Source organism: Ips typographus, linkage group LG2 (genome assembly GCF_016097725.1).
Source record: "Ips typographus isolate SLU linkage group LG2, UJ_Ityp_2.0, whole genome shotgun sequence".
NCBI classification, from domain to species: domain Eukaryota; kingdom Metazoa; phylum Arthropoda; class Insecta; order Coleoptera; family Curculionidae; genus Ips; species Ips typographus.
In genome coordinates this window covers 10,731,728-10,751,457 of record NC_138423.1, presented here as the reverse complement: position 1 = coordinate 10,751,457, position 19,730 = coordinate 10,731,728, and the positions used below count along the sequence as shown (strand labels likewise).

Sequence of the window (19,730 nt, the reverse complement as noted above, 5' to 3'; positions counted from 1 at the left end):
AAATCTGATTGTTCCATGTTTTTTTTGAAAAATGACATAAGTCATAAAACGGTGATTGACAGAAACGTTTGCGGGTTGCGCATAACGTACACGTTATAGTCCGTAAAGTTACACTTACACCGCAATACGTTAAAGCCGTTATCCGTTATTTTTGCATGTGGAGATGGTGAAATAACGTATTACGTATAAGTTTTTGCTGCCACTTAAAGTGTCTAATATCAATGCCATTTCGTTGTTGTTTCGTCAATATACAGGGTGTTCTAAATTAAGTGCGCACCATTGCCAAATTTTTTATTATTGAAAATTATGTTATTTTTTTTAAATGGAATGGCCCATAAATTTTTAGCCATATCGGTAGACCATAATTTGCTCAATAAAAAAGATCTTAAATTATTATTAATTAGAAGAAAATTATTTGTCTTTCAGCAGGAAGTCAATGCAGTTTCAATTAAACAGCTCGTTTAATATCAATGCCATTTTGTACCATGTACTATACCCCACATAACAAATAAAGTATATTCATGTGAAAAATACATGCCAGGCATATGACTAGCCGCATATGAATTTGAGGATATGCCTGGCATACAGTGCGTTTTTTTTTAACGCGCAACATAGGATTTTACGTGTTAAATTTTTAAGCCCATGTTAGACCATTTTATTTTGGAACTGCAAGTCTATAACTTGACGGGTGTGTCTTTAGTACCCTGAAGCTTAAGTAAGTCTACCAATTTGGTCTAAAAAGTGATTAAAAACTGGAAAAAAATCACTTTTTTTCGAAATGATTTTATCGTTTCATACTCTCTGTATGCATTGTTGTTTTCGATACCGGCAGGGCAGGTAGCAGGTAAAGTGACATATTTTGACTGCATCACGATCCGACATCTTTTGAACGTCAAAAGGGCATTTTATGATTGTTTGGAATACTGTTTGGCTTCAAACGGAGGTCACTTTGAACAATTCACTTATAAAAATACTTCTTTTGTTCTTAACTTTCTTGATATAAAGTTAATGATCACCCTGTTTTACTTTCTACGCCAAATTTTACCTGCTACCTGCCGTGCCAGTATCAAAAACAACAAAGAACAACAATGCATACAGGGAGTATGAAACGATAAAACCTATTCGAAAAAATATGATTTTTTGCAAGCTTTTTAACACTTTTTAGGCCGAATTGGTAAACTTACTTAAGCTTCAGGGTACGAAATAGCCACCCGTCAAGTTTTATACTTGTAGTTCTAAAATAACATGGTCTAACATGGGCTTAAAAATTTAACACGTAAAATCCTATGTTGCGCGTTAAAAAAAACGCACTGTATACCCGGCTGCTGTACAAATTTAACTTTTTAAATATTCCAATAAGTATATATCAGGGGTATGTCTGAGAAGTGAAAACTGGTCTCTATAGTATAGTTTGTTATAAATTGAAAACAGTTTCGTAAAATTGTTACAAGATATACCACACTATTTCAAACTGATTGATTAAATGAGAATAATGAAAATATAGTATAAACTATAAATGGATATAAGAAAAGCAAAATGTGAATGTCTTATTTTAAAACCTTTCATTTTCATTCAGGCATTGAGCTAATTCAAGCACAAGAAGATTACAACGCGTAAACCAAACAAAAACTACAAAAATTACTGAAATTTAATCATATTTTAAATTAAGTTAAAAAATAAATATTACAGTAATAATATTAAGTTAACTACAACACTTAACTTAAACATTATAACTGTCTATGGTTGTTATTACAAGTTGTGTTCTTGTGGTATGAATGTTTCAAGTACAAAAATATTAAATATTATAGTATCTCAAATCAATCAAAACTACTCATTTTTGTCCTGCAAAAATTTAAGATACTACGGAAAATTAAATAATAAATAACGTCCCTCTGTTTTGAAAGACAACCCAATTAACCGCGTTTATAGAGTGTACTAAGTTAACACATATTTTTTAAACTTAAATCAATTCCAACAAAATACTTCTCCTTCTCCTCATACTCGATCGAACATTGTTAAACTGTTCCATCATAGAGCTTTTTCAGAACCGTTTTCGAGGTAGCCAGAGAAACGACTTAACGTTTCGTCCAGTTTGCACCTTCAAGAAATCTCAACTTTTCTCCATTTCCTTAGTCACATCAAGTTAAACTTTTCTTAACACTGAATGTCAGGTAAGAGTTTTGATGTTTTGATCAATCAAAAAAACGTTAGTAAATGTATCTATAATAACAGTACAAGTACGCGTCCGCTCTTAAAAACGGTCAACCAATAAAGGAGCAGTTAAGATAATAAGAAAGTTGATGGTTGTTGGCTATGGGATTATTTTTTTCTACACTTTTGACCACTGGTGTTTTCAGATTTCGTTAACGTTTTTGGTACACGCTTACTACTTACTCTCAATCTAATTTGACTAAAGCTAGAATTAACATCCTGAGGTCTCAGGATAGTTTTCCCAAGTTTCAATTGTATTGAATTGTCGATTTTACGACACCCGTATCGGAATAAAAAGTTTAAAGATCTATTTTGGAGTAGCCGAGAAGATCGAGTGGATCGACGACTACGTCGCTTTTTCGTAATGCCCGTTTTTTTGGAAACATGCATTATTTTGTCATTGGACTTAGACATGTGGGAAGACTTAAAATCGTATTTTTTTTTAGCAATTAAGTCTTTGCCCGTTTGTTTGGATTCTTTTTTTCGTAAAACTTCAGCTTCCTGTAGGGTGAGTAAGTTCAAGTTTTGGAGAAAAACTTCTTGAGGAATGTCTTGTTCTAGTGGCGGTGTTGTATTCAAAGGCATAGGTGGATATCCAGCTGCAAGAAAAATATTTGTTAAAATGATTTTTGATATAAGTATTTTTTTCTCTTCATATTTTAAGCTTGAGTAGGGTTTAGTCTGAATCTGACAGAATAAGTGAAAAAATTCACAGCCTGAACTACACTTAACTTAAGCTTGATGGCTATGGTTCCATAGAATCCGGGCTCGTAATACTAGGACATCTGAATGTGTGTGAAATATTTAAATGATGTGAATTAGTAAAACTAATAACAGCGTTTTAAAAAATAATGCATTTCTTGATATATCCTAAAACTAGTCAAGGATTCGCAAAATTATTTTGCATCATCAGTAACTTGCAGAACTTGCTTATTTTAAATGGAACACTTGGTTGTTATTACATTTTTGAATACACCTGACAATTATTTTCATGTATGATAATCTATATCTAAAATCATTTTTTTTTCTTCTCTCGCCGTATTTAAAGTTAAAATGTTGTTTCTGAATGTCATGTGACCATTTTTACGATTAATTGGAATTGCTGAAGGTCACAAGACAATATTCAAGCATCGATTGAAATTTTGAAGGTCACTGGACTTTTCCCACGGTTTAAATAGTGGAAACCAGATTTAAGGTGAAAATGTTGTTCTCAAGAACACGTGACCATTTTTACGACTGAAAGAAATGTGTGAAGGTCACGTGATGGTTTTCAACTTCACAACACTTGATCAAATTCACCTACAAAAGTAACGTTTACTACTTAAGGTTAAAATCTTCGCAAAAGGGCGAAAAGAATCAGGAGGTAGCAAATACCCCGTTTGTGCATTAAGCGACCGAGACGGAAGTCGCCATCTTTGTACCCCACATTCGCCTACTGCGCAATTGAATGAAACTTCCGAAGTTAGTCGTAAAACAGTTTTGTTTATATTTGGTGGTATGTGAAGTTAGCTAAAAACCGCAAAGATTTGTTGTTTTTGTTTGTTTTGCTTTTCGGTCCGTTAAGGTTAATTTTTGCAAACTTAAATTAGTTGAATTATTATTGACGAGTGGATTTGTGAATAGTGGGCAACAGCAAATTGATTATCGTCACTGATTTTCTGACAGTTTACGGCCGCGATACTAAACGATTTTTATCCCTCTCTTTGATTGCTATTGCTCCTTCCTGCTATATTTTTTTATTCATTGGTTAAAATAGTATTGTTGCAGTCATGTGACCATATTTAAAAAATTATGAAATTTATCGGAAAATATTCATTCTTGGAAATTTCCTGAAAAATTACTCCATATCTAAATGCAAATTTTTCCTGATACTAAAGGTTTCCTGTAAGTTACATAAAACTGTCAAATTTGTCATTGTCAAACTTGCCATGTAATCTCAAATACAGTCTAATGAGAAAACTCAAAACGTTTAATAGTTATTTGGGCAACTAGGGAGGAAAGTGCAACTTTTGCTGCGTGCAGGCACGTCACGTACTTTTGCGCTTCCAGGCACGTCACTGGATATTTTTTAACAAAAAAATGATACGCCACTGGTTTTTTTCAACACAAAAATTATGTTTTTATTTCCTGTTCAATACTGAAGAGAAAGAAGGTTCTTTTAATTTTTCCCTAGAATTCCCCATTTTCGAGTAAAAAAATAAAAATCACTTTTATGCGCCCCTAAAAGCAATGCGGTTATTTTTTTTAAGCAACACTTGAGGCTAAGTTGAACCTAAGTTCTGGTGGATACATTGAATTTACATTTTGAAATTTGAACACCCTGTATCTCAAGAACAAAGCACTTGCGGACACATATTCTCTTGAACTTTTTGCTTGATTTTGCCAGGAGAATCTTCCCTGTGCTTTTGTCACAACAACTCTGAAACGCCCTACAGTCTGTCCCAAATTCTATGCTCACCATTGGGATCTCAGTTATTATTGAAGTAACAAAAATGTTTAAATTAGAAAAGTTTTAAAGAATTATATGGCTAATTCAAATCTTTTTTGAAAAATATTCTATTATTTTTTGTTTTCAAGACATTTCAATAAAACTGAACAGTGATGATTTCTTACATGGTCATTATTTTGCAAACTGTTTATTGGACAGCCGGTAAACTTCGACATTGTTAGGATTGTTCTGAAGAATAATTTGGTTGTCCCAAAAATGTTCTATCGTTATTTGTTTTTGAGGTTAAGACACTAACTTTTGTTTTACTTAGGGAAGCCATATCTAATTTTATTATCATCTAATAGGCCAAAAAAGATCACCATTTTATTGATGTATTGCATAGTATAAAAATATTAATAAACATGACTTGAATGAATGAGAGATTGAAGTATTATTATTACATGTAACTAAATGAGTACGGCCCTATCCACCAGCTGAGCATCAGTCTATTTCCGAATACAAAGTACTCTATGTGCAATCACTTTATAAACAAAACTATGTAAACTTACAAAAACAACTAAAAAAACACTAAAACCACTAACCACTCACCACACAAGAAAAAATCTTTTTCAGTTTTGTTCAAATATCTCGAAAACAAAAAATGCTGGGTTATTTTTCAAAAGAGATTTGAATTAGCCATGTAATTCTTTAAAACTTTTCTAATTTAAACATTTTTGTACCTTCGATAATAACTGAGATCTCATTGGTGAGCATCAAATTTGGGACAGACTGTATACAGGGTGTTTACGAAATGTGGTGCCAAAATAAAATCGGCGATAGATCATCGAAAAATAAGACCATTTTGATTAATAAAGTTGTGTCTGCAAATCAATACTTTTTAAGATACACGACATGTTATATTAAAAAAATTGAAATTGAAAAAAATCTTCAGAACCGCTTGTAAGATTTTTATGAAACCGCATGGGTATTAAAGGTGCTTTGTTAGCAGTCCAAATTTTATTTGTAATTTCACCAGTGGCGTACCCAGCAATACCAATCTAATAATTTTAAAGAAAAAAATGCGTACTCCAGTGCTCCTCTTCAAAACAAAAATTATTCGCATAATCCCTGGTTAATTTGGAAAAAAATTGCTCTCTTGAATTTTCCTACAACGACGCATATCTGGTGTCAAGAGTGTAAGTTCTGAAATTCAAGAAGATACGAGGGAATACAAATTGTTATTACAATTTATTTTACAATTTTTTTTATGTATCTTAAAAAGTATTGATTTGCGGACACTGTTAGGTTAGTTAATATTCACATTAGAAGAAGATAAGAGATGAACTATGAAGTGACATGACAGTTGACATTCATGTTCCATAAAAATGAGGCCATTAGATCTTTATGTTACTCCTTGTTGTTGGTTTTCAAAATAAATCAATTTAAAAATCCAAAGATATAAAAAGTGTTTTTCTCACTGATAATAATATAAAAATAAAACCACAATTCATCAGACACTACTTTATTAATCAAAATTGTCTTATTTTTTGATGATTTATCACCCATTTCATTTTGGCACCACATTTCGTAAACACCCTGTATAATATATGCATGCGCCTCACAGAGTTATTTTGTTCATGGGCATTGTAATTTTTTTTTGCGTACTGTACCGTATTGTTAAAATAAGTTGCTTCATGTATTTGTTCAGAAAAATTCCAAGAAAAATTCCTAACAAAGTTGTCCTGACCGTTGTGTCCTAAAATCTGAAAAATGGTTTTCCAGGCATTTTGTTTAGCTAAATTGTTTTTATAAATCTGATCATATTGCAGTTTTTGTTTTGTGATTTTCCCAAATCAATTAGGCCCACAGAGGGCCCTTTGGCAGAAAGTCAAAATAATTGACCTTTGTCCAAATCCTATTCCAGTCATGCACAATAAGCATTAAAATTAATATTAAGTTAAGAAAGTTAAAAGTTGCTCAACTTCTTAATTTAACTTAACTAAACTTAATAGAAAATTCAGTTGCTTAAATGTTCACATGCCATTACACCAAGCATTACACACCTTGATGTTTCTTAGTACTTTAAATTAGTTTAGCTTAGTTCTATTTTAATGTCCTGCATAAATCCACCTTTAATCTGACCAATCAATTGCAAGAACTATAACATTAACACCGATTAACACTTAAGAAAAGAAATCACCACTGTACAATTTCTCAAATAAGTAACACAAAACAAACTTTTCTTATTTTGACACACAATATAAAAATATAAAAATTTTCAAACTGGTAGTTTTTTGCAAAATATTCTACATATAAAATGTGACAAACAATCCAAATCCAAAAGAAAAAAAATATACAAGATGTCACATGTAACTCTGCTTGGTGTAACTGAAATCTGTGATTTAAAAATGTTTTAGATAAATTGCTTTAACTAAAAAGTTTTGGTCAAACATAACTTTATAATTCATTAAAATAGGTCTCAAAATAGGTTCTTTTTAATTTTAAGCATCAATAAATCAAGTCATAACACTATTTTACATTCTACATAAGCCCTGAAAAAGTAAATTGACTTTTTCTTTTTTTGATTATAAGGTTTACTCTCTAAGCTGTTACTATTTATGTCTAAACAACCTAGCGACAACCTAGGTACCCTTATTAATTATAAACATTTAATAAACTAAAATAAAAACTCACCCTCAACTGAATCAGTTGTCTGTGGTAATTCCTTTTTTGGAGTCACATTTTCGCTCTTAATCTCAGATTTAACATTGCTAATTGGAGAAACATTTTTACTAACAAGTTTGCTTCGTCTTTTTCTACCATTATTAGTCAGACAAGTTCTCCTTTTCCGTTTTGGAGTTGGTTGCTCAATTTTAGTAACTTTACTAACTAGCCCATTTATATCTGTCCAAATCTGTGATGTTTTTAACTCAGTTTTTAATGACTGATTTGGTTCTAGCTACAATGTGTTTATTTATTACTAAATATCCTGAAAATTAAGTTAAATTATCATACCTTGGGGGCACAACTAAAACTAGACTGTGTATTTTGAAATAGCTTAGCCAAGTGAAGTTGATTTTGTTCAATTTCCTTTTTGAATAGGAGAACCTGTTCCATTTCAACTGAGCATCTTCTACACAACACTGAAGGAAAGGCAGAGTGTTTTTGCCACTGTAAGTAAGACAGGATTTTGTTGTTTTGCCTCATTCAATTGCACCCTTCGAAATACCTATTACCTTAATTTTAAATAGAGTGAATATAACTTGTGCTAAGGGTTTTTGGTATCCTGCTATTGAATAATGGTACACATTGGTAGGACCAGCATCAGAGCGCAGGCATATACGACAGCTGTTTTTATATTCTAATAAAGTCTTCATGTTGATATTGAATTTGATGCTGTTTCTTCGTTAGCCCAGAAGAATTAATAAATAAAATATTGTACTTTGCAAAACCTAATTTGATAATTTTTTAGTTTTATAAGGTTACGTTTCACTTACACAAGTAAGGTTAGGATGTTAGGAATAGAGATGTTCCTTCCTTCCTTCGTGAACTAACAGGTGGTAGGTTGGCTTCTGCTCCCTTTATGGAGCAATTTGCCAGACCGAATAGGGATGTTCGATCCGATTAATCTATGGATTCGATCACCGCCCTCTGTACAAGAAAGCCAAGAAGGTGTATGCCAAAAATTCCAATATGGCCGAAATAGTGGTTGACAGTTTGCATTTGTTTGTATGGTGGAAATTGAGTTTTTCGATGATTAAATTAATTTTATCTACTCCTAGCATGGTAATCATTCATTACATAGCTCATTTTGAGTTACGTAATGAGCGATTTTACCGCACTAGTGCGATAATAATCGATTTTATCGCACTAGTGCGATAAAACAACTTTAAATGAAAATTTCTGCTGTAATTGTTTATTGAATTTAAACATAACTTTGATAAAACCATGAACAGACCTATTTTAAATAATAGCTATATTTTACTTTTTATAAATATTAAAAGTGAAATGAATTCCTGAATTAGAAAGTTCTTGGATCGAATTTACACAAAAAAAAAAGGCTGGATGAACTATAGGTTGCTGCCAAGGTTTCAAAGTACATGAGTAACACTTTTTCTTGAAAGGGACTCTTTATGTTCTTGGTCTCGCACCAGGTGACAAAACGTTGATACATTTTATCATATTTCTCCTTTGACTTGGCATGCAACAAGCCAGATACCACGTTTGCGGCAGCTTCTTCAATATCTGACGGAAGTTCTTCAGACATGTTCATAACGAAATGCACTTTTAAAAATTTGTGACTGACACTGTTAAATTGTCGCTTAAGTGATATGTGGAAACAAATGGCCACCATAGCAACAACACCAAAACAGTACAGCGTAGATAACAAGATTTAAGGGTAACAAATAACTAGCCGTAGCAAGCATATACGAGACGTTCCTAAATAGTTCACATTGCACAAAATATGAATTTTTTTCTTACTTTACGCTGCTTCTGATGGTCGTAGATAAAATGTTGTACATCACCCGTGGGGTATGGCAAATTAACGTACTCGTGTGATCACCACAACTCGGTCTACGACCTCGTCGTGGCAACACTCCCACTCGTGACTATAAAAATGCTCATACCCCACTAGTAATGTAAATAACTATTTAAGGTTTAAAGTCAAGACTTGGGATTACTTGCCAAAGTAATTTTTGTTTGCTATTATATATTGTTGTTTATATGTTTATTGTTCTAGTGAAAGTGTAGTTTGTGTTCATTTTATTGTGTTATCACATTGTTATTGTTCCTTCATTGTTCTATAATTTGTTGTTGGTTTTTTAACTTAAATTCTATTGCCTCTTCAATATGCCGTCCACTTGTTGTTTGGCAAGTTGTAAAAGCAATTTGGTGAAAGGCCCAAAAGTGTCAGTCTTTTACTTTCCAAAAGACCCTGCTCAAACTCAACAGTGGTTGAAACCTTTGAACTGGAATGATTTTACTCCAACACAATACTCAGTGGTAAGTACAATATGCTTTCTCATTCAGTAAACTTATTGCCTCTTACATACATAGTAAGAGGCAATAAGTAAGAGGCATGTGAGTTACATTTTGAGGCCGCCTGCATTTTGAGAGCAACAAAGGTTTACTCTGACGAAACAGGACAGCTTTTAGAAGTTCCATTGGCACATTTACATTTTAAAAGAAAGGTCTTGGTAATAATATAAAACCCATTTACCAGTTTTGCTTACCTAGCTTCAAGGATTTCCAAATTTTCTTTGATTGAGCAGTTTTCACATTAGTTTGTTGTACTTTCCAGGACAAAGAGTTCTAACCAAACTTGCTTTGGCTGGACTTTATTGGGTATAAAAAGCCATATCTATACATATCTGGATCAGGAATGAAGTGTTCTTTGATTTTTCACTCACCACTTCTAATCAACTACACGAAAAAATTAAAAAGAACATATTTTCTACTGCATCTGTATAGGTTTGTGTACAAAACGAAAACCGCTAACGCCGCCATTAAAAGTGACATTCTAGGCTTTCTTGTACAGGTGATCCGATCCGATATTTTTGCCGGATCGATACTTTTGTTATAATATCGTATCGTACAAATAATGTAGAGTTAATATTAATTTAAGATAGAGAGTAGAGTTCAAACTCTACTCTCTCTAAGATTTTAGACTAAAGTTGCAATTTACACGAGTTGAATTTGACGATTTAATCCAAACGTTCTGAATTTTTTATCTCATATTTCTATCCTGCTCTTACCTTAAAATTAAAAAGAAATTGACGAAATATGGCGTTTATTCAAGTGTCACATGACAGGATTGGTTCAATTTACTTGTGTACGAGTTGTGTACTTTTTTTTTTGGTTTAACGGCCTTCAGCTGCCAGGGTGCTTATTCTACAGGATGTTCACAAAAAGACTCACTCACTCTTTTTGTAAACAACCTATTCTTCACCGTGCATACAGATTTATTATATTGAAGCCTAGTGAAATGAGATGAGATTTCTCTCATGGTTCACGCTATAGGAGAGAAATCTCATTTCACTAGGCTCCTATAGAATAAGCACTTGTGGTGACTCACTTCGCACACGTTCACACAGATGGCACCACGCATCAAAAACCCTGCTAACATCAAACCCACATCAAAATCCAATTAGAGAACATACCCCCATAATTGGTGACCCTCGACAAGCAACACGCAATCTTCTGGCTGCAGATAACATGGAATCACTTTCAATGCCAACACGGTCGCATTTCCAAGTCCATCGCTGCACAGCCGCAACTCGTAACCAACTTCGTCCTTGCCTTCAGTCAATCCCCAATTACTCTTCACTACTCCATCATACATCACTTCGTTGTCACTGGAAGGGGAGTACTGTGGTGACTCACTTCGTACACGTTCACACAGATGGCACCACGCATCAAAAACGCTGCTAACATCAAACCCGCATCGTCTGTCACGATTTAACTACATATAGCAGTTACAAGTCATCTTCAATCGTGTGTATAAGGCACGGAGCTGTCAAGCTTTACTGCCGAGTCCAAAGACAGCTCCCGGGACGAAACACACTTTATCGGTCAATTGGCAACACGCCCCAGGCAAGTCCACATAACATCAACGTCATGCGCCATCCCTGTCATTCTCTCAACCACTTCAACCCAATGGGGAAACATACATCATACATCATACCCCCATACACTCAAGACTATTCGGTATTGGGGATACGTTGTGTACTTCAATTCAAACTTGAAACAAACGACATTTAAAGGACACTTGACAGTTGACAATGTTGACTATTGTTGAATGTTGTACTATGAGGATTGAGGATCGATACTATGTTGTACTATGAGGATTTCTGTAGAAATTGTTGGTCTGTAGATATGTTATCATGTCCAAACTGGTTATATCATTACATTCTCGTAATGTCTTAAATCAATAGTTTATCTCAGCGTTTACAAATCCTGTATGTTTCTAAACTAGGCAAATGCACATTATCTAGGAAGTTACATCGGAATTCTTATAACTCTGGGTTTCTTGCATGAATAAAATAGATGATAAGAATTCTTTATGAAGATGTGAACTTTTCACATTTAACTAAACTTGACGCTTCAATACATCTCATTACATTATACATTTCATCGACAGTGTAGATCCAAAAAAATTGCGATTAGACTATACCTTTTAGTGAGCGGGCAACTATTTTAAGCCAGGTTTAACAGGCAGTTGTATATTTTAAATGTTGGAAAGCCTTATTTTAATTACCTATACAAATTGGACTACGATAATATACCGGTATACGACGCAGTTAAACTGATTTTGTCGTAGCAAATGTCGCCTTAACTCAAGCTTATTGTGCTTAAATGCAAAATTCTGCATTGACTAAGGAAATAATAACACAATGCCAGTGATTTTCAGTAATTTATACGACGCGGACGGTAGTTAAATGTTATCAAACTGTATACATAAATGGTTTGTGTATGGACCACTTTTAGTTTTTGCAGTGAGTAATTTTTCTTATTTTTTAAGTTTACAAGATAATTATATTGCTGATAAAAGCACATTAATAATCCGATACAAGTTTCTCGCATATAAATGTGGTGGAGTAAAGTTTTTAAGTAACGTTAAAAATAAATGTATGAGAAGATAGGTCATACGTGTAAATCTAATAAAAAATGATGATAGTTTTTAAAATGTACAGGGTGATTCAATTTGTAAAATAACGGATTTTCACATACAGGGTGACCAAGATAAGGGTGCATTGCATGAGGATCTCTAAAACCATAGGAGATACGAAGTCGGTTAAAATAAAAAAAGTTGTCGCTTTCGAAAATCAAGTACATATTTTATTTAATTTTTGAGAGTTTTAAAAATGAGAATTTTTGGATTTTCGATTTTATTTATTTTCGAAGTTATTTCAAATCATATCTAAAAACAAAAAAATACTTGCTCATGACACCTTTTCGAGCTCTGCAAGATGGTGCTCATGAAAATTTATTACAACGTTTTGTTTCTTTGAAATCATCAACTTTTGTTTTTCAAATGGACCGAAAAAAAAGTACATACAGTATTAGATAGCCCTTTTAATAGCGAATTCAACGATGTATAAACCAGTATGATTTGAACCGGTTGTTGCGTCAAAATAGTATATTTCATTACCAGTCCAGAAAAAAGGTTTTTACCGTGCGGCGTGATAGTTTCCCGTGGGAGGCAAAGCCGACAAGATAGTTATTGTTTGTATCAGCTTGAGCTCATATTGTAGCGTAAAATCAGCATATAAAATCATTCTATTATATATTGGAGAGTAATCTAACACACCAGACTCTTAATATTATATTGTACAACAAGGGTGAAAAAGATGTCCCGCAGAAAGATGTATCGCACGAGGACGAAAAGTTGAGCACGACGCCGAAGGCGGAGTAGTGCTCAATCGGACGAGGCCGATATGGACAATTCGCCCTAGTTTTACAGGCTATTTTTTCTACGACTAATTGGAATTACTTACCAAATTTCACACAAATAAACTCTCAATGTTTGAACCGTTTCCGTGTTTACATTATCACTTTTAACGCAGCCAAAGTTTGACCGGTGTCCCGGATTGTCACCGGGTGACACACTGATTAACTTCGTCTTTTAGGTTGAGGTGTTGAATGGATTTGATTCATTGTAAATTGTAAGTTTGTATCATTTGCTTTATCATATAATAAAGTAGATGTTTTTACTCTTTAATTGAACACTAACTGAAACTTGAACGGCTTTTTCATTGCCTCAAAACACAAGCCAAAATGCAATGTTTTGATGCCAACTGTCATCAGAGGATGACAGAAGAATTATTTTGTTTACGTTCAAGATTAGCTGTAATTGGTCTATTTCTTTACACACGCTGAAGATTGTCTGTGATTGGTCTATTTCTTTACGCCTGAAGATTGTCTAGGATTCTGTATTCGTTCAACCGTTGGGAATATCTAAACTGTTAAGGAATGAACCAATATCCCTGTAGGAGTAGAAAAAAGTTTTATGCAAGAAATAACACGTTTTTATCAGCGCACCGAAAATGAGCATTTTCAACTTCATTTCAACTTAAGAAGAATGTGTCATTTACAAGACATACTGAAACCAGAAGAAGAAAAAACAATTGAAAACTTTTCAATTGAAATAAAATGAACCTACTAAAACCAGAAAAAAAACAAAAAGTATAATAAATAAATTTTTGAATAACTATTATTTTCTAAGCATTGATACGTTCTTCTAACCGTTGAATCTACAACCGTGGATACTAGAACTGGAGTTACGGAATTTAAATGCTTTGGTAACTGGCCCTCAAAAGTTGGTCTTTAGTGTCAAACTAGTGAGCGTAAATTTGGTTTTTAAAGTAACCCCAAAGGAAGAAGTCGAGTGGTGTCAAGTCGGGCGATCGTGCTGGCCATAACGCAAGAATCGGTACAGATCATTCTGTGTATTACATCGTTGAAATCGCTATCATAAAAGCTATCTAATACTGTATGTACTTTTTTTCGATCAACATGAAAAACAAAATTTGGTGTTGATTTCAAAAAAACGAAACGTTGTAATACATTTTCATAGACACCATCTTGTAGAGCACGAAAAGGTGCCATGAGAAAGTATTTTTTGTTTTTTTGGTAGATTTCAAATCACTTAAAAAATAAATAAAATCAAAAATCCAAAAAATTACTTTTTTCTAAATATCTCAAAAATGAAAAAGAACATTTGCTTTTGGAAAGCGCCATGTATATGGCCACCTGATTGCGCAACTTTTTTCTAATTTACAGTTGGATTTTTACCTTTTGAGAATGACGTCATCTTTTTGCATCTTTGTTTCTCGCATATTAAACATATGAAATAAACAATTTTAGCAAAAATGGCACGTTATTGATTTTGTCATCCTGTCAAATTAAAAACGTTGACATTTAATGTCACTTTGATATAAACAAATATCAAAGATATAAAAATGCTGCGGTACAATGACCCTGTAGAAAACATTTTACGTATTTTTTAAATTTTATTTATTATGTCTTTATGGAAAATATAAATTAAGCTACTGTTTTAGCTTTTGAAAATTTATTATAAACTTTTTAGTTCTGGTTTTAGTAGGTTCATTTAATTTCAACTGCTATTTTTGTATAACTTTTCCCTCATTGAAAGGTTTTATTCTGGTTTCAGTAAGTGTTGTAAATGACACATTCTTCTTATAAGAAAAGCTATACAGGCGTCTTAAATTTAGCCTATTAAGCTGTCTTCTTTCAGGATATTTATTGTTTTACATGTAAAATAGATACAATTTATAAAAAAATGATTTTACACTAACACTAACATAAAAATAAAATACACTAACAACTAAAAATAAAGTTTAAGGTGTTTCATCAAAACTCAACCTAGAATTCAAACATGTGAGTATCTGAAAAATAAGTAATTAACCCAACATATTTTGTTTTAAATGGTTGTTTAATGGATTTAAATGGTTTTTTAATGGATTTGGGCAGCCGTTTTCGAGATATCTGGAATTAGAAAATATACTTCATTATGACCAGGTATAAATTATTATTGGAAAAAATTTAACACAATTTAAAGTCTAGGTGTTTAATTAAAATAACTCATTAAACAGTAAAATTTGGCACTAAAAAGTAAAAAAATACATTAAATGTGTTGTTAATTTTATTATCTAGTAAAAATGATTCCTATTAAGAGATATATCGACAACAAAAATTTAAACAGTCTAATTAAAAAAAGCTTTTAACAAATGTTCAAAATGACTTCCATTTTTGTGTCTACAAAGATTTTAAAAATTAAATTTAATTCTCTTTAGCATTTCTTAATCATTTTTCAAAACGTCAATTTTAGTTTGAATACGTTTCCTTAATTCATCTTCTGGATATCAAATCCAGATATCTCAAAAACGACTGCCCAAATCAACTATTACCACGTATACCTTTTTTAGATAAAAGGCGTTGGAGAATAAAAATCTTTATTGAAAAATTAAATACTCAAAAAAGTTATTTGGTTTTAAATGTGTACAATTATTAAAAAAATATTTTGGAAAAAGTAATACGAAATTGAACTTTTGACACCCTGTATCTCCGAAATCATCGACGTTTTGAACTGAGATAAGTTGGGCCATATCGTCATATTTAAGCTTAGAGAATTTGTGGTAGCATTTTTTCCGCACCTTTCAAGGACCCTGTATAATAACAAAACATCTTGGAAATAATATGATAAGTAATATAATTGATATTTTTTGTATTTAATTTACAACCTTGTTAGAGTGGGTTACCGCTAATATTTAATAGCACATAAAACTTAAAAAAAACATGCAAGTGTGGAAATGGTGCAATTCAGATTAATTAAAAATTGTAATTAAGGTTTTAGTGGTTGACTGTGAAAAACAGTGCTGTTTTACGATGCACCTTCAGGTTTAACTCGAATTCTACAAGGAGAAGATAAATGATAGTAAATTGCACCTTTCACATTCAGCTTAAACTAGGATTTACTTAAAAAAATATCTCGTTAACGCACAACTCTGCGCAGCATTTAACTTTTTCGAGAGTTGACAATTCCTCAGGGCGGGAAATTCGCGTCAGCACTTTCCACCTCTATTCGTCCGCTTTTCTCTATACGAAACAGGCTCTATAGCGCTCCGTTGGAAAATTTGCGCTCAAGTTCGCTCTTTTGATCTTGAAACATAAAAGTGTTTTAAACTAGCTTCACGTGCTGAAAATCAAAAAGTCAACGATGAAGGAATAAGTGTTTTAGTGTAGTTTAGTGCTGCAATAGTGTTCTATGTATGGTAAGTGATTTTTAATTTTTTAACATTTTTATAATATTTTTTCGGTAATATTTTATAATGATTTACTTTGAATGCATTTTCAATCTGGCAGTTAATTTTTGTGAATTATTGCAAATAAAAAGCACAAATGGCACTCAAAGTTAATTTGTCTGTATTTTAATTGGACAAAAAATAATAAGTTGATTTGTGAATAAATGAATAAGCAAATCATTTTTTTTTTTATTATTTGCTTTTTCAAACGGCTAATGTTTTACGAATTTCCCTAAACAAATATAAAGACTTAACAAGAAAAAAGTCCTAAAGATATTTACCTACATTTTAACTGAAATATTTACCCGACATTAATATATCAGATACATTTAAGTTAATAAGCATACCTAAGCAAATTTTACTTTTATTTATTTACGTTTTGTTCTGGAATTTTATATGGGTGGTACATATGTATAAATTGATACAAAAATAACGTATTAAAAAAGTGAAATCTACTTATTAATTAAAAATTAAATTTTGTTGCAACAACTCTGTTGCTATTAAATTATACTTTGGGGAAAAAAAATGCTAAGACGAATGACATAATAATATACAGGGTGTCACTTTGAACACACTGATGACACGGTTCGAGCAATCTGTTGGGGAGGTTATGGCCAAATTTGATCTCAAATATCTCAAAAACCAGACACTTTGTGTAAAGCACATTTAAGGTTATTGTAAAGATCAATCAAGTGTTCTATTTGGAATTTTTGATCAAGTCTGTTCACACAAAATATTGCAAATAGACAAACGCCGTCAATTTGCAACATTGTAAGGTCCATTATTGTTCTCCAAGTGTAAAATACATACTTAATGTTAATTTTCCATTTCTTCAAGTAATTTAAATGGACAATAAGCAAATTATTCGAACTAGTAACTGGTATTTACACTTAACACACACTTGTTTATTTATTGATAATGGAATGTAATTGGTTGATGCGTTTTTACCAAAGATGTTCAAAACATATTGTATACATTTAATTGCATACAGGAAAAAAGTCGTGTTAAACGTAAGCTTTATAATTATATAAACATATAGTAATTTTAAAAAGATACAATATGTATACATAGATATGGTTGTAATAATTACTTAATTTATTAATTATGACATTAATTGATTTTTTAATAAATTTTTAGTATGGCAAAACTCAATGTAAAATGATATATCGTAACAATGTATCAATAGTATATTACGTAACTAGTGCTGTAAGAAGAATTTTACGCACGATATGGAAAAAGTTACGCACGAAGCCGCGTAGCGGCGCACACACGGCAAAATCATTACTTTAGGAGGCCAAAAAGCAATTTATCGAAATAGAGATAGAGCCCTAATTAGCTTGTATTTGTTTAGTCAGGTAGTCAATCTATCCCAAAGCGCATCAAGTCGCCTTTGTTATGATCATAACAAATGAGTGCTAGGGTCCGGCAGGTAAGCGAAGTGATTGTACTGTTAGTTGCTTACCAAACCGTCAAGTAACATTACGCATTTTTTCGTTCGTCTTGTGTTTAAATATCAACAGTGGTCAAGAATATGGAATCTACAGGTATGTATATTATATTTATAGAGTTAAAATAAAATCAATGTTATCGTAAGTATTAAAATATTACATTGCGGTTCAAGCTTATTTTCTATTAAAAGTTGATGTTAACTTAGACTTACGAAAAAAGTTCCGCTAAGTACCGCTTTCTGACTTTGATATTTCCACTAAATAGTTAGTTTGCCGTTATCTATGTGAATTTTGAGAACTCAAACCAACTCATTGTGACACTATCCTCTTTTATTTACAGGTAGTCGGAGTGATCAAATTTACTCGAAATTACATGTTAGAAAAATGGACCTAATTCTGGTGTTACAAAATGAAAACTTTTATAAATTATCGTCGTCTAAGTGTGTAGAACGATTAATTAGTTATATATTGGACAATCATGGAGTTTACAAACAATCAAAAGACAGTGTTTTACAAATAAAAGGTGTTCTCAAAGTGTTTGTTTCTAAATTATTGAAAAAGTGGAAGAAATCGAATTGGAAGATTGAGAGATTCACTAAGTGCAATTCAGAATGGTTAAAAAACGATTTAATACTGCCAGCCGTGAAACCTGTAAGCAACGTTTCAAACTTACAAGGTGTAAAAGGCAGACCATCTAAATCTTTCGAAGAGGGCTCTGTACGAACAAAAAGAAGACGAGTTCAACCAATCGTTGCCAAAACAAGTCCCGAGGTATTGTGTGCTGCTGCTCAAGCTAGTCTAACAAAGAGTGGAAAAAGAACAGCTGCACAAATGGTGAATCTGGCGTTGACTACCAGCCCCCGCAGATACAAACGGATAAAAAAAATTCATGATTCACCGAAGACTTCTGGGTGCGTATTCTTGAAACGAGGGAAGGGAGTTATCAAGAGAAAGACCTGTAGAATGTGACAGGAACCCGTTATTGTCAGCTTCTTCTGTCACATTCTATCAACACTTCTCCTGAGATTTTCGTTCCCTGCTTTGAAGAATTAGGCCCCTGGTATCATACCCTACTCCCCTGAGGAGGCTTTAGCCTTCATTATCGATTCTGACATGGGTAAAGAAGATTACATTCAAATGCAAAGAGGAGCAAAATCTCGTGGCGCCAACATACATATATCCTGCTTACAATGTTATAGCGCAGACAAAGAAACAGTGCTACCCTGACAATTTAAAAATATCAGAAACGGAAGTCCAAATCCCCGTACAAGATATTCTTGACCACACTGTTCACAGACTTGCAGAAGTACAGCAGGATGTACTTCTTTTACACCACAATCACGGAGAGAACTCACCCATTGAAGTGGTGTACAAATGGGGTCTTGACGGAAGTGGTGGTCATTCCATATACAGTGCGTTTTTTTTAACGCGCAACATAGGATTTCACGTGTTAAATTTTTAAGCCCATGTTAGACCATGTTATCTTGGAACTACAAGTATAAAACTTGACGGGTGGCTGTTTCGTACCCTGAAGTTTAAGTAAGTTCACCAATTCGGCCTAAAAAGTGTTAAAAAGCTTGCAAAAAATCATCTTTTTTCGAAAAGGTTTTATCGTTTCATACTCCCTGTATGCATTGTTGTTCTTTGTTGTTTTTGATACTGGCACGGCAGGTAGCAGGTAAAATTTGGCGTAGAAAGTAAAACAGGGTGATCATTAACTTTATATCAAGAAAATTAAGAACAAAAGAAGTATTTTTATAAGTGAATTGTTCAAAGTGACCTCCGTTTGAAGCCAAACAGTATTCCAAACAATCAAAA

The 19,730-nt window shown here is 32.7% G+C and overlaps 2 protein-coding genes across 4 annotated transcripts in view; one reads left to right on the top strand and one right to left on the bottom strand.

Annotated features, from left to right (window-relative positions):
* Window positions 1-1,632: 1,632 nt before the first annotated feature.
* Window positions 1,633-8,218, bottom strand: LOC145725102 (uncharacterized). Of its 2 annotated transcripts, none has more exons than XM_081973710.1 (4): window positions 7,876-8,166; window positions 7,655-7,810; window positions 7,334-7,598; window positions 1,633-2,810 (listed from the first exon to the last, which is right to left on the bottom strand). In XM_081973710.1, the coding sequence occupies exons 1-4, from the start codon at window positions 8,014-8,016 to the stop codon at window positions 2,320-2,322; spliced, it is 1,053 nt and encodes a 350-aa protein (XP_081829836.1). In that variant the 5' UTR covers window positions 8,017-8,166; the 3' UTR covers window positions 1,633-2,319. The 2 variants fall into 2 exon arrangements, with proteins under 2 accessions (XP_081829836.1, XP_081829837.1); XM_081973711.1 differs by lacking the exon at window positions 1,633-2,810 and adding an exon at window positions 6,251-6,402 and having other exon boundaries at window positions 7,876-8,218.
* A 3,761-nt stretch (window positions 8,219-11,979) lies between these two features.
* Window positions 11,980-19,730, top strand: part of LOC145725101 (orexin receptor type 2-like) — a 130,378-nt gene continuing 122,627 nt past the window's right edge. The window contains exon 1 of one of the 2 annotated variants that reach the window (XM_081973704.1): window positions 11,980-12,135. The gene's annotated coding sequence lies outside the window, so the exon portion shown is untranslated. Of the gene's footprint in view, window positions 12,136-16,272; window positions 16,435-19,730 lie in introns of those variants that run through there. The other variant, XM_081973707.1, reaches the window with a different exon arrangement.